The sequence below is a fragment of the Scyliorhinus canicula genome, chromosome 2 (genome assembly GCF_902713615.1).
Source record: "Scyliorhinus canicula chromosome 2, sScyCan1.1, whole genome shotgun sequence".
Taxonomy (NCBI): Eukaryota; Metazoa; Chordata; class Chondrichthyes; order Carcharhiniformes; family Scyliorhinidae; genus Scyliorhinus; species Scyliorhinus canicula.
Genome location: NC_052147.1, coordinates 166518406 through 166533639, shown reverse-complemented (window position 1 = coordinate 166533639; position 15234 = coordinate 166518406). Strand labels below are relative to the sequence as shown.

The 15234-nt window shown below is 47.6% G+C and overlaps 1 protein-coding gene across 1 annotated transcript; it reads right to left on the bottom strand.

Annotated features, from left to right (window-relative positions):
• Positions 1-11923: 11923 nt before the first annotated feature.
• LOC119961452 (gamma-crystallin S-1-like) lies at positions 11924-14966 on the bottom strand. The gene is made up of 3 exons (XM_038788824.1): positions 14799-14966; positions 14462-14704; positions 11924-12274 (listed from the first exon to the last, which is right to left on the bottom strand). The coding sequence occupies exons 1-3, from the start codon at positions 14805-14807 to the stop codon at positions 11999-12001; spliced, it is 528 nt and encodes a 175-aa protein (XP_038644752.1). The 5' UTR covers positions 14808-14966; the 3' UTR covers positions 11924-11998.
• Positions 14967-15234: the final 268 nt, after the last annotated feature.

Genomic DNA, 15234 nt, shown 5'->3' with positions numbered 1-15234 from the left:
ACCAGTCAATATACATATCATTACATCCCCCTTTTTTAAAAAGATATTTGTAGATTTCTACAAACCTATGTATAGTAAGAGCATTTCTTTCGTCCAAACATTGAGTCCGTACTCAGTCTTTACTGTGAAAGTGTGGTACACAACCAACAAGTCATCAGCTCAAATCGGTCAGGCATTCAACTGGTTGAATCATTTTTGTTGTCTGACCTGGTCTTTTTTCTGTGTTTGTGGTGTCAATTTCCTGTGTACTTTGCCCTAAAAACCGGTTCGGTTTATGGTCTTTGAGCAAATACCAACTCATTAAATTCATTGGCATGACTTCTTTTTTGTCTAAACAATGTCCTGTTCTTCCTGGCATTTGTACCATCACGCACGAACTTGGTATGATCTAGACATGCATTCGCCTGTGTATCTCGAGTGGTAGCTGGTTTTTACACACTGTCCTGCAGTCCCTCGCCCGGTTGCCATCTGGATTGCTTTCCATACTGTATGGTGTGTCCAGTGTGACTGAAAGTTCAAACACTTTCTTGAAATTGAATTGCAATGTGTTGTTTAGATGTCCTTTGGTTTCACATTTGTGCCTTTGTGTAAATTCTGTCGTTCCGTAGATACTTTTTGTGCGCTCAAGATCAATTCCTTTTGGCTTGTCAGATTCATTTTCAACCATTATACTATCAATGTCCTTTGTACTATCTAATGTATCTTTGACCTTTATGATACCAAATCCCTTTGGATGGTCTGATGTATCGTTGAGCTATTGGTGCTTCTTATCTGGATTCAACTTCTCCAAGATGTCATTTTCTTGTAGGCTGTTCACATGGACCACTGGATAATGTGGCTGGAGAAGTAATAATAGGAAACAGAGAAATGGCAGAGGAACTGAATAGTTACTTTGCATCAGCCTTCATGGTGGAAGACACCAGTGGGATGCTGGATCTCCAGGAGAATCAGGAGGCAGATATGAGTGCAGCGGCAATCACTAAGGAGAAGGTTCTGGGGAAACTGAAAGGTCTGAAAGTGGATCAATCACCTGAACCGGATGGACTACACTACAGAGTTCTAAAAGAGATAGCTCAGGAGATTGTGGAGGCATTAGTGGTTAGCTTCCAGGAATCACTGGAGGCAGGGAGGGTCCCAGAGGACTGGAAAATGGCTAATGTAGCATCGGTGTTTAAGAAGGAAGGGAGGCAGTAGATGCGAAATGATAGGCAGGTTAGCCTGCCATCAGTCATTGGTAAGATTTCAGAGTCCATTATTAAAGAGAGATCGCAAAATACTTGGAAGCACACGATAAAATAGAACTGAGTCAACATGCCTTTATCGAAGGGAGGTCATGTCTGACAAATCTGTTTGAGTTATTTGAGGAAGTAACAACGCAGTTAGACAAAGGAGAACCAGTGGACATGATTTATTTAGATTTCCAGAAGGCGTTTCATAAGGTGCCGCATGGGAGACTGTTAAATAAGTTATGAGCTCATGGTGTTAAGGGTAAGATCCTGGCATGAATAGAGGATTGGCTGACTGGCAGAAGGCATAGAGTGGGGATGAAAATATCTTTTTCAGGATGGCAGCCGGTGACTAGTGGAGTGCCTCAGGGATCGGTGCTGGGACCACAACTTTTTACAATATACATTAATGATCTGGAAGAAGGGGCTGAAAGCACATTTGTGAACGTCCATTTGGAGGAACAACTAGAGCCAGACGATACCATCTGAGATTAAAGGGGCGGTCCTTTCAAACAGAGATGAGGAGGTATTTCTTCAGCCAGAGGGTGGTGAATCTGTGGAACTCTTTGCCGCAGAAGGCTGTGGAGGCCATATCACTGAGTGTCTTTAAGACAGAGATAGGTAGATTCTTGATTAATAAAGAGTTGAAGGGTTATGAGGAGAAGGCAGGAGAATGGGGAGGAGAAAAATATCAGCCATAATTAAATGGCGGACAAGCTCAACATCCAAAAGCAGCAGTTGTTGAAGCACAGTGTCTGGGCACACATATCCTCTGATATAATTTTGGGGTAGTATTTGGAAGCACACTCTTCGGGGTGGTGGATTGATTTACTGCACTACCTGTTAGACAGATAGTTCACATTAGCGTACAGGAGGCTTGCATTTATCAACAAATGCATTAATCTTTGTTAAACCATTTGAAGTAATCACTGAGGCTTCTAAGGATGAACATTACATCATAGAGACGAGCAAACAATTCATCTTAAAATTCATTGGAAAATCCAAACATGATTTACCTCTAATTCAACTGGGTTGACAGGCATGCTAACATTAGTGTTCTTGAAGGAATCTATAGCACCAGTAGCAAGGCCATGACCATCCATAACCAACTCTGCTGGGCCGCCCAGAAACTTTGGATGTTAAAGTCCCGACTGCCATCCACCTCAAGGAAGATTCGTAAACAAGAGGAGAACAAAGGAAGTTCTTCAAAGACATTTTTTAGGCTTACCTCAAGAAATGTAACGTCAATGCCGGGGACACCTTTGCTCAGAAGAGACCTACTTGTAGGAACCTCTTGGTTGAAGAGTCACAATTCTTCTCAAACACCTGACGGCAAGAGGAGACCTGGAAAAGGAGCCTGAGAAAGGAATATCCGCAACTTTGCACCCAAAGACCGATGCCAACTTTTGGAATCCCCCTCCCAAAGAGTGATTGAAGATGCTCTTGGACCGGGCTGATCAGCCGTGCAAGGTGTGGTAAACCACTGTTACACCTGTAGTAGGTGATGTAAGGTAGAACCTGTACTACAGGTTCGCCGGTAGCCCCTGCCTGCTGGCTCCGCCCAGTAGGTGGAGTATAAATATGCGTGTCCTCTATTCAGCAGCCATTTTGCCAGCTGCTGTGGGAGGCCACACATCTTAATGCAATAAAGCCACAGTTGTATCCAACCTTAGTCTTTGTACAATTGATGTGCATCAATTTATTGCAGTAAAGGGCAGCATGGTGGCACGGTGGATTGGCCCTGCTGCCTCACGGCGCTAAGGTCCCAGGTTCGATCCCGGCTCTGGGTCACTGTCCGTGTGGAGTTTGAACATTCTCCCCGTGTTTGCTTGGGTTTCGACCCACAACCAAAAAATATGCGCAAGGTAGGTGGATTGGCCATGCTAAAATGTCACTTAATTGGAAAAAATGAATTGGGTACTCTAAAAAAAAAATTTTTAATTTAAAAAATAAAAAATTTATTGCAGTAAGATTTTCTAAAAGATGGACCTCTGAATCAAACCAGATCGCCTGCAGCTGGATCCGCAATCAAGGGACGCCAAAAAGAATTTTAATCACTGGCTAGCTTGCTTCGAGGCCTATATCAACTCAGCGACCACCCCTCCAACGGAGGCTCAGAAGATACAGATCCTGTACTCAAGGTTGAGCTCCAGCATGTTTCCGCAGATCCTGTATGCCTCGAACTACGCAGACGCCATGGCGCTCCTCAAAGAAAACTACGCACAGAAAACGAACACACTCTTCGCCAGGCACGTACTCGCCACTCGCTCTCAACTCCCTGGTGATGCCATAGAAGATTTCTGGCAGGCATAATCCCACTCGTCCGGGACTGTGACTGTCAGGCCGTTACAGCCACCGAATATTCCAACCTTTTTATGCACGATGCGTTTGTAATGGTGATTGGGTCGGACCTCATACGCCAAAGAATGCTAGAAGGGGCCACGCTCGACCTAGCTGAGACTAAAAAGCTAGCACTCTCCATGACGGTCACCTCAAGAAATGCTCAGGCCTACCCCACCGGCCGTGCGGCCCACCCCTCCTATCCCTCGTGGACTCCACAATTGGCCGCCCCAGCCGAGGTTTTACCCAGGCAGTATGCCTGCACCACACGCCAACCCGCGAACCACAGGGGTCCCCGCTGTTACTTCTGCAGCCATCAGAAGCACCCCCACCAACGCTGCCTTGCCGCACTACCATTCACACGGCTTTCGGCAAAAAGCGGCACTTCACCGCGGTGTTCCAGGCCCGCGCAGTGGACGCTATCGCCCCTCCCCCTGACAATGGGTGCTGCCATCTTCGTCCCGGACCACGTACGGCCAGTGGGCGCCGCCATCTTCCCCCCCTCAGTCCACGTGCAGCCCATGGGCGCCGCCGTCTTGTGCAGCCCCCGCAACATGCGGCCCATGGGCGCCGCCATTTTGTCCCCTGCATGATCTTCAGGCGCCGCCATCTTGTCTTCCCCACGGGGCATGGCCACCAACAGCATTCCACGACCTGGACCCCCCACACTCTCCATCTTCTGATGCCAGCGGCGACTGACCGCAGCTCGCCTCAGTGACCATCGACCAGTCTCGTCCGCACAACCTGGCCAACGCTGTGACCAGTGTGAGAATCAACGGTCACGTGACCTCTTGCCTGCTGGACTCCGGGAGCACCGAAAGCTTCATCCACCCGGATACGGTAAGGCGCTGCTCCCTCGCGGTCCACCCCACGAACCAAACAATCTCCCTGGCCTCCGGATCCCATTCCGTCGCGATCCGGGTGTTCTGCACGGTCACACTCTCGGTCCAGGGCATAGAATTCAGCGGCTTCCACCTCTACGTACTTCCTAATCTCTGCGCTGCACTACTACTAGGCCTGGACATCCAGTGCAATCTCCAGAGCCTTACCCTCAAATTCGGCGGGCCCCTACCACCCCTCACTGTGTGCGACCCCGCGACCCTAAAGGTCGACCCACGCTTCCTCTTTGCCAATCTAACTCCAGATTGCAAACCCGTCGCCACCAGGAGCAGACGGTACAGCACCCAGGACAAGACCTTCATCAGGTCCTGTCATAATATACACACAAGTATATGATGGTGCATAGACAGACACTGACTGACACACTGAAAGACCAATCAACACACACAACACAGACAGGACACAGCCACTATAAAGTCAGAGGGCACTACTTTTCCCGTTCTCTCGGGATGCAGCCTCTGAGACAGCCAGAGCCTGTGATCAGCAACACGAACATCTACCATGTGCTAGCAGTATAGTCTGGTCAGTTTAGCCTCAGTTCTCCAGTCAACCTAACATAGTGTCAACCCACAGTGCAAGTATGTTTAACAGCTCATAGTTAAATAAACTAGAGTTGTACTTCTGCAAGTGTTGGTAGCCTGTCTCTCTCATTGCTCTGATAAATGCAGTCCTCGCAGACCCATCATACCCAACACATCAGGTCCGAGGTCCAGCGGTTGCTTCGGGAAGGCATTATCAAGGCCAGCAACAGTCCCTGGAGAGCCCAAGTGGTAGTCGTTAAAACTGGGGATAAACACAGAATGGTCGTGGACTACAGCCAGAATATCAATCGGTACACGCAGATCGAAGCGTACCCCCTCCCACGCATATCTGATATGGTCAATCAGATTGCGCAGTACCGGGTCATCTCAACGATAGACCTCAAATGGGCAGCACGGTAGCATTGTGGATAGCACAATTGCTTCACAGCTCCAGGGTCCCAGGTTCGATTCCGGCTTGGGTCACTGTCTGTGTGGAGTCTGCACATTATCCCCGTGTGTGCATGAGTTTCCTCCGGGTGCTCCGGTTTCCTCCCACAGTCCAAAGATGAGCAGGTTAGGTGGATTGGCCATGATAAATTGCCCTTAGTGTCCAAAATTGCCCTTAGTGTTGGGTGGGGTTACTGGGTTATGGGGATAGGGTGGAGGTGTTGACCTTGGGTAGGGTGCTCTTTCCAAGAGCCAGTGCAGACTCGATGGGCCGAATGGCCTGCTTCTGCACTGTAAATGCTAAGAAAATTTTTTTTTTTAAATCCGCCTACCATCAGGTCCCCATTCGTAAATTGGACCGTCCATACACTGTTTTCGAGGCGGACGGTCGTATCTATCACTTCCTCAGGATTCCCTTCGGCGTCACTAACGGGGTCTCGGTCTTCCAAAGGGAGATGGACCGAATGGTCGACCGGTACAGTGTGCGGGCTACCGTCCCGTACCTAGACAATGTCACCATCTGCGATCACAATTAGCAGGACCACGACGCAACCTTGCCAAATTCCTCCACACCGCCACTCTCCTCAACCTCACCTACAACATGGAGAAGTGCGTGTTCAGCACAACCCGCTTAGCCATCCTCGGCTATGTGGTCCAGAACGGAGTTCTGGGGCCCGATCCCGACCGCATGTGCCCCCTCATGGAGCTTACCTCACGCACTGCCCCAAGGCTCTCAAACGCTGCCAATGGTGCTTCTACTACGCCCAGTGGGTCCCAAACTATGCGGACAAGGCCCGCCCACTCATTCAGTCCATCCACTTTCCCCTTAAGGCCAAGATCAACAGGCCGTCGCCCGTATCAGAGCTGATATTGGCAAGGCCGGGATGCACGCAGTAGACGAGACATTGCTCTTCCAAGTAGAAAGCGATGCATCAGACATCGCACTTGCCACCACACTCAATCAGGCAGGCAGGCCCGTGGCATTCTTATCCCCCACCCTTCATTCCTCAGAAATTCGGCAATCGTCCGTCGAAAAAGAGGCCCAAGCTATTGTTGAAGCTGTGTGGCATTGGAGGCATTACCTGGCCAGCAGGAGATTCACTCTCCTCACTGACCAACAGTCGGTAGCCTTCATGTTTAATAACATACAGCGGGGCAGGATCAAAAATGATATAATCATGCGGTGGAGAATCGAGCTCGCCACCTATAATTACGAGATTTTGTATCGCCCCGGCAAACTCAACGAGGCCCCAGACGCCCTATCCCGAGGTACATGTGCCAGGGCACAAGTAGACCGACTCCGGGCCCTACACGACAGCCTTTGTCACCCGGGGGTCACACGATGGTACCACCTTGTCAAAGCTCGCAATCTGCCCTACTCCGTCGAGGAAGTACGGACAGTCACCAGGGACTGCCAGGTCTGTGCGGAGTGCAAGCCGTACTTCTACCAGCTAGACCGTGCACGCCTGGTGAAGGCCTCCTGCCCTTTGAACGCCTCAGCGTGGATTTCAAAGGGCCCCTCCCCTCCACCGACCGAAACACGTATTTTCTCAGTGTGGTCGATGAGTACTCCAGATTCCCCTTCGCCATCCCATGCCCTGATATGACGTCTGCCACCGTCATCAAAGCCCTAAATACAATCTTTGCTCTGTTCGGTTTCCCCGCCTACATCCACAGTGACAGGGGATCCTCATTCGTGAGTGATGAGCTGCGTCAGTTCCAGCTCAGCAGGGGTATCGCCTCCAGCAGGACGACCAGCTATAACCCCCGGGGAAACGAGCAGGTAGAGAGGGAGAACGGGACGATATGGAGGGCTGTCCAACTGGCCCCACGGTCCAGGAACCTCCCAGCCTCTCGCTGGCAGGAGGTCCTCCCTGATGCACTACACTCTATCTGGTCACTACTGTGCACCCCTACGAATAACACACCCCATGAACGTCTTTTGCCTTCCCCAGGAAGTCCACATCCGAGGTGTCGCTCCCGACTTGGCTCGCAGCTCCAGGACTGGTCCTACTCCGTAGGCATGTCCGACTCCACAAGGCGGACCCGTTGGTGGTTAGGGTGTACTTGCTCCATGCCAACCCCCAGTATGCCTATGTGGCGTACCCCGACGGCAGCCTAGATACTGTCTCCCTCAGGGACCTGGCACCAGCAGGTTCCACCCATACACACTTCTCCGGCCCGGCACCACCGTCCCCTCTGCTGGCGCTCCCAACATTACCCTACCAGGACCATCCCTCCTAACCCTGCCCACGCCAGAGGATGAAGAGGATTTTGGGACACTCCCGCCACTGCTGCGTCGCTCCCAGCGGAACATCAGGCACCAGACCGGTTGAATCTCTAACTGGCACCGGACTTTCAAAGGACAGTTTTTTTCTTTTCCCTGATTAAACACTGTACATTCATTCACTACTCTACATAGTTCTCCACCACCCCCACCGGACTCATTTTTAACAGGGGTTGAATGTGGTAAACCACTGTTACACCTGTATTAGGTGATGTAAGGTAGGACCTGTACTACAGGTTCGCCGGTAGCCCCTGCCTGCTGGCTCTGCGCAGTAGGAGGAGAATATGCGTGTCCTCTATTCAGCAGCCATTTCGCCAGCTGCTGTGGGAGGCCGCACATCTTACTGCAATAAAGCCACAGTTGTATCCAACCTTAGTCTTTCTACAATTGATCGTTCATCACAAGGACCCACAGAACGCATGACCATTAACACAGAGTAACTCAGGTGGACAATCAAACCCATCAGTGTGTGATCACTGCATTGTATCCATTATAGTTCCTTTAATGGAATTAATATCCTCATGACAATCCAAAGTTTAAAAAAAAATCATTCTTTCACCTTCTGTGACATCAAAATCACTTTATATTGTCAAGTACACTTTTACTGAAGTTAACAGAATCATGACAAACCAAAGTTTAAAAAAAAGGGCGGGATTCTCCGGCCAATGGTGGAATCGAGAAATGCGATTGGACGGGGAATCGGTTTTGACATTGAAATCATGGCGGGCACTGGTTTCACGCCAAATTGCAATGCACCAGTGCCTTGACAGTGACGTCAATGCATTCCAGAATGCATGTACAGTAAAAGCTGTTTGCATATCACTAGCCGGCGACCGGGTATTTTCCACGGCCGCCACGATGCTCCGCCTCCACTGGGGCGAATTCCCGACTGTGAGGTTCACTTGCGTTTTGAAAAATTGTGAAACAGGCCCCTTGGCTGCTGAGGGAGAGAAAGGGGACTACGGAAAGCATCCAACATCACAATAGATTGCTGACAGTCATGCCACTTGCCAGGGGCTTCTGCCCGGGCCGGGGGAGTAGCAGGGGGTAGCCAGGAGGTGGGCTGTGGGGTCGGTGTAGACTGGCACTGAGCATCATTGCTGCGGCCTGCAAGGCAGCCATGCAGCTGCACATGCCGCTGACAGCCCACTGTGAATTTGCGGCCACAGGTCGTCTGGGTATCCCCGCAGGGCACCCCCCTCGGCGCCCTCCGGTGCCAGCCAAGCCATCAGCAGGATGGGTGCGCTCCAGCGCAACCAGTGCCATCATGTTGGCTGGGATGAGTGCGTATGGGAAGTGTATTGTGTATATATGTGGCTGCAGCTTGTCAGCCTCTCGAGTGTTAATCATGGACCTGCCGAATCCCACACCATTTCTCATTGGAATCGTGTTCCACGTGGTGTCGGTCCCAGCACCTCCACGGTCGCTGAATTGCTCCAGGTGCGCCGCCATTTTTGCTGTTGTGGAAGTCCATGAATCCTGCCCCAGTGTCAACACCTAGCCCCAGGAATGGAGAATCTCGCCCCATGTATCTTCCTTACTATTTGCATTTCAAACATATTTATAAATGTCAAACACGAATAATAATTAACCTCCAAAAAAGAGTCTCCTGCTGTCTCCTGCCTTTGCTGGACTGAAAAGTCTCTGTGTAAATTGTCATGTGAGAGTACCTTTAAGAAATGAGTGTTTAAGGAATTGTTGTTTATCAGTGATGTCAGAGTGTGGGTGGAGCTGGGCTGTCTGTCTACTTTACTTTTGTTTTAGGCTGTTTGCTCCAGGGTGTGTTAGTTTCGTTTTGAGAGCTGGATAGCTGCAGGAAAAGCAAGGAGCTGAATAAGGATCGCTCTGCAAACTAAAGACTGTCTCCAAATCAATTGGGTGATTTCAAAGTGCTGACTGCTCTCAATAGTGAATTTAAACTTGATCTCAGTGTTAAAAAGGGTATTTTGTCTTCCGGATGTTGTTTGGGAATATATTAAGGGGTATCTATAGAGTACTGTATTCTTTGGGGACATTTTGGCATTGACAGTTGTTAAGATGTTTAGCGTGGGTTTATAAAATGTTAACTGGTTTCATAAATAAACATTGTTTTAATTTAAAAGTGCTGTGGATCTCTGATGCATCACTCCTGTAGAGTGGCCCGTGAGCTCACCATAACGACAATCTACTAAAGTTGTGAGTCAGGTGAACTCCATGATACACTTTGGGGCTCTCTTATTCCTGGCCCATAACAAAATACGAAGGTGTAAAAAGTCACCAAATATCTGGGTAAATGGCCCAAGTTAGCGATGCAGACCAACGTTTCAATCAACAGCGCAGGACCTCAAGCAGTCAAAATAAATTGCCCGGGGGTTTAAATGCCACGTGCTTCCAGCGCGCATGTCTGAATGCCCACACCTCCAGGTCATCACGCCCCGCAAGTGGAGTGGACCAGTGACTGTAGGCACGAATGATGCAGGACGTTATAGGCCGTTATTGGTAACTTGAAATATAACTGCTATTGGTCAGTACGACATAAATGGAGACATTAGAAAGCTGATTTGGTCTCTCCTCAGAGCGGAGAAAGTTCAGGGAGATTTTAATAAAGGTGTTCAAATTCATGAAGCCCCTTGATAGAGGAAACAAATATGAACTGTTTACAGCGGCAGGAGGTTTGTGGGACCAGACAGCACAGATTTAAGGTAATTGGCTAAAGAATGGGATGGGAGTTGAGGAGAATAGATTTTTATGCAGAAAATGATCAACAGACTACCAGAAAGGGTGGAAGCAGATTCAATCATAACTTTCTAAAAGGAAGGAAGATAATAGAGTCCTGGCTCAGATGGAACAGTCTTGTCTCAGAGGTTGAGAGTTTTGGTCCTACTTCCAAACTTCAGCCCAACAATCCAGGCAGACACTCAGGAAATAGCCCCATAATTAGAGAATCCCGCCCTCAGTGTAGTACTGAGGGAGTGCTGCATTGTCACATACAATGTTAAACCCACGGCCCAGAATCACTCGCACTCGCCACCGGCTGGAGCTACGGGGACCACTCCGGCGGCAACCTTGCCCCCTAGAAAAGTGGGAATTCCTCACTTTCAGAGGCCATTGACGCCGGAGTCGTTGACGCCGGTTTTCACGCTGGCGTGGGGACATAGCCCCAGAATTAGAGATTCCCTCCCTCGGTATTGTACTGAGGGAGTGCTGCATTGTCACATGCAATGTTAAACCACGGCCCAGATTTCACTTTGAAGTGGCTATAATAGATCCCGTAGCACTATTCTAAAGAAGAGCAGCTGAATTTAGCCCAGTGCCCTTCTCAATATTTACCCCTCAATCAATGTCACAAAAAAATGTTGAAGAGAAAGATTTGTAATGTTTATAGCTGAGATGAGGAGAAATGTTTTCCTTCAAAGATCATTGACTGGATTCTCCGTCGGCGCGATCCTCCATTTTTTTGGCATCGCACTCATGCCCACGGATTTCCTGCCGGCGTGGGGCAGCCCACAATGGGAAAACCCATTGGCCGGTTGGCGGGACGGAGAATCTTGCTGCCGGCAGGTGTGCACCACACCAGATAACGGGTGCGGCGGGATGAAGAATCCTACCCAATTAGTCTGTGGAATTCCCGTCCCAAGAAATCAATGGGGCTAAATGGACTACTGCTCCTAAGTTCCTATTTATTCCTATCCTGTCGTTTCCAATCACATTGCTGTTAGTGGGAATATGCTGTGGACAAATTGGCCACTGTGTTTCTTACATTACAACAGTGACTACAAAACTCAAAAATACTTCATTGGATGTGTAGCCCTTTGGGACATCCGATGGATGTGGAAGGCATCCAAAATACACGTCTTTCTTTACTTGGCAGTGGACAAATTAGCAGGGTAGTGGGGCATTGACAGGAAATACAGATATCCGTTTCCATGGATACATGGTTTGCCACAGAGAGTCAGGTTTGCCTCATCATCAAATTTGTTCATCTAATGATAGTTTTCACAAACTGACTTTGTGTGGAATTTTCAAATTCAATTCGATGGAATGGAAAATGAGACAAGGTGGATTATGGGAAGAACTTCCCATATTTGCCCTAAATTTGCCTTTTCTCATCCTAGACATTTCGCTGAAACTATTTTCTCAGATATCATCTACCCATCCCATTCAATACCTTAAAACGACTCTCAATTTCCCTCATTATCCAAACACAAAACAACTCAGTGAAATAGCAGTTAAATTATGTATATTTATTCTGCTGACACATATGTTAGAAAATCAAAATCATATTTGTCAGGAACAGTCTAGAAATCCCTCATGCGTCTGAAAGATCCGATAGTTGAGTTGTAGCCGCCCCAGTCACTGTATCTCCTGTATTCACCGGGTCTCATGAAGTACTGTCGACCTCTGTAGTTGGGATGTTCATAGAAGGTCCAGTAACCGTCCATCACATGGCTGGAGTGGATGTCACGGTAACGGAAACGATCGTAGACAGATGGACAGTCATCCATGAATTCCATCATCTGTCCTCCAAAGTCAGGCCTCTCATAAATCTTCATTCTGTAGTTTCCACCTCGGTACTGTGATAGAGGGAAAAGCATATTTGTGATTATGGTATTAATTATACAATTGAATCTGGCTATAAAAATATAGATAATGGATTAGAAGGGACATACTTGAAAGTTTATCAAAAAGAGTAGAGCTGGGACAATTGAATAACCTGAACAGGGATGTTCGGATTATATTTTCATCTGATTAAGATTGAGTGTAATTGTATACAGTTATAATGGATTTATTCGTCAGATCCAATGTAAGACCCCTGAGAACATTTCTTATGATGACTAAACATTTAGTTTATTTTTCTTCAGGTTAATATTATCTTGTCCTCCTATGTGGGTGATGAGAGTGGAAATCCGAGTTCACAATACCTGACAACCTCGATGTCCTGGGCTGTTTGTGGAATCAGTACATCATGAGTTATAACAGCTTTCTGCTGAGCATTAATGTATTGTGTAAGTGGACTGAAGGTAATAGAACAGTACAGCACAGAACAGGCCCTTCGGCCCTCGATGTTGTGCCGAGCAATGATCACCCTACTCAAACCCACGTATCTACCCTATAGCCATAACCCAACAACCCCCCCCCCCCCCCCCCCCCCACCCCCCCCCCCCCCCACCCCCCCCCCCCCCCCGCAGAGGTTAGGTAGATAGGCCATGATAAATTGAACTTATTGACCAAAAAGGTTAGGAAGGGTTATTGGGTACGGGCATAGGGTTGAAGTGAGGGCTTAAGTGGATCGGTGCAGACTTGATGGGCCAAATGACCTCCTTCTGCAGTGTATGTTCTATGTTCTCCTGGAAATCCAAGAAATGCTGCCTTACATACAATAACTTAGTAACGCCATCTAGTGTTTGATTTATACATTGTTTCGGATGTTACGACCCCACGCACCCCAGACATAATCTCTTCCACCTCCTTCCGTCAGGAAAACGATACCAAAGATTGAGGTCACGTACAAACCGACTCAAGAACAGCTTCTTCCCGACTGCCATCAGACTTTTGAATGGACCTACCTCATATTAAGTTGATCTTTTATCCACACCCTAACTATGACTGTAACATCACATTCTGCAGTCTCTCCTTCCTTACCTATGTACAGTATGCATTGTTTGTACAGCATTCAAGAAACAATACTTTTCACTGTATACTAATACATTTTACAATAATAAATCAAATCAAATCAAATGTTAACCTTTACTACACTTGGACTATACATATCATTACAGTGAAGTAAGTGCATGAGGAGAAAAGGGAAACAAGGACCTGCTTACAGTGTTCAACAAAGAGAGATGGAGAATATTAATGTGGAGAATAAACACATGGACATGACTGATGATTATTGCACTGAACGACCTGTTTCTGTGCAATAAATTTGATGTAAATATATTATCCAATCATTGCCAAATGCTAATAGTCTCCAACACATTTGTGTTTATGAGGTAGAAACTGAACGAGTTTTTGTTCCCAGGCTTGGAGGCAGCCACGTGCCAATCTAAGGCCTAAATTCAGCATCAGCACTCATTAACAGTTGATGCACAAATACCCTCCAGAGGCAGTTTAAACATGTGGGGAGCGTATGAACTGGATGAGAGTGGACACAGAGAATGGGAGACATGAAGTTGTTGGAAGTATGTGAGGATGTGGGATCTGATTGTGGAATGAGACAAGTATCCACATTGTCCTTAGGACAATAGGGAGACTCTTCATAAAAGCAATTTCTCCGCGGTACCTGCTGAGAACACTACAGCCACTATAATCCGTGCAATCAATGTGTTCTCTGAGCACCCAAAGCTGGGACTGAGGCATCCCTAACCCTGTTTTACAAGGTAACACAGTGCCTGTAAAATGATAATGACCCAATGATGACCCAATGAGGAGCAATGATTTCTAATTTCGACCAATGCAGATTTAAAACTGTAAACCTCAGCTCTAGATCTTTACTGTTAAATCTCTGCCAGTGGGATGCTCCGTTTTATCGGCAGCTCGGGGTTTCCCGATGGCATGGGGCAGCCCCACAATGGGAAACCCCATTGACCAGCTGGCGTAACGGAGCATTTCGCCGACGGGGTGAAACGGAAATGTGGCACAGCGAGGCGGAGAATCTAGCCCGTGTGAAAAAACAGGCCAACTCCCCAAACCTAGATGCTTTGCCCTGTGAACATGTTCTTGACCTCCATCTGAGCAAAAGAAGTAAAGAGCCAACTTACATATGGGTAGGTGCGACATGAGCCAATGTTGTCATTGAATCCCATCCAGCGCTGGTAGTCAGGATATTCTCCCCTGCTCAGAACATACTGGTATCCCATGTAATTGGGTCTCTCATACATCACCCACCAGTCACTCATGACACGCATGGAGTTACAGCGGCTGAAGTAAGGGGACAGGTCAGCACAGTCATTACTGCATTCATAATGCCTTCCCTGGAAGTTCCTGTCCTCGTAAAAGATGATCTGTGGAAAGAGACAAGATAAATTAATAAACTTGTGAATGCCGAGATAGTAATGACAAACTCTCACATCCTGTAAAAATCAGACTGATTCTTGCCTTTGCCATTTTGAGCTCACAGTTAGATGAGTAACTGCTTTAACATTGCAAAACATTGCACAGTGTGGTATATATATGCTGTACAAAATGCTCTCTACTCTGTTCCTTTGTTATTCAAATGATTTGATGCTGAACGTCAGCAAAAAGAGAACAAAAAACATCACTTGACATGTTGCTTGACATGTCAATAATTCTCTTCACTTTGCTTTCACTTCATTTTATTTGTCGTGTGAAAACAAAGAGGGAGAGTCCATCGTTATTTGTACATTCTAACTGTTTTGAAACAGCTATGGTTACAAAATCTATTTTCAAGAACCTATTTCCAAAATATACCCAGCCAGCTCAGTTTGTAAATTAAGCAACTCCTGCTTCAGTTGCTTTCCTCACTGACGTGACTATTTCCAGGGACAGTACAATGGTAAATGGATTTGTTGCT

Coding starts and splice junctions, on each gene's coding strand:
- LOC119961452 (XM_038788824.1), bottom strand. Junction 12,275..14,461: donor CATGTCGCACCTACCCATAT/GTAAGTTGGCTC, acceptor CCTCTATCACAG/TACCGAGGTGGAAACTACAG.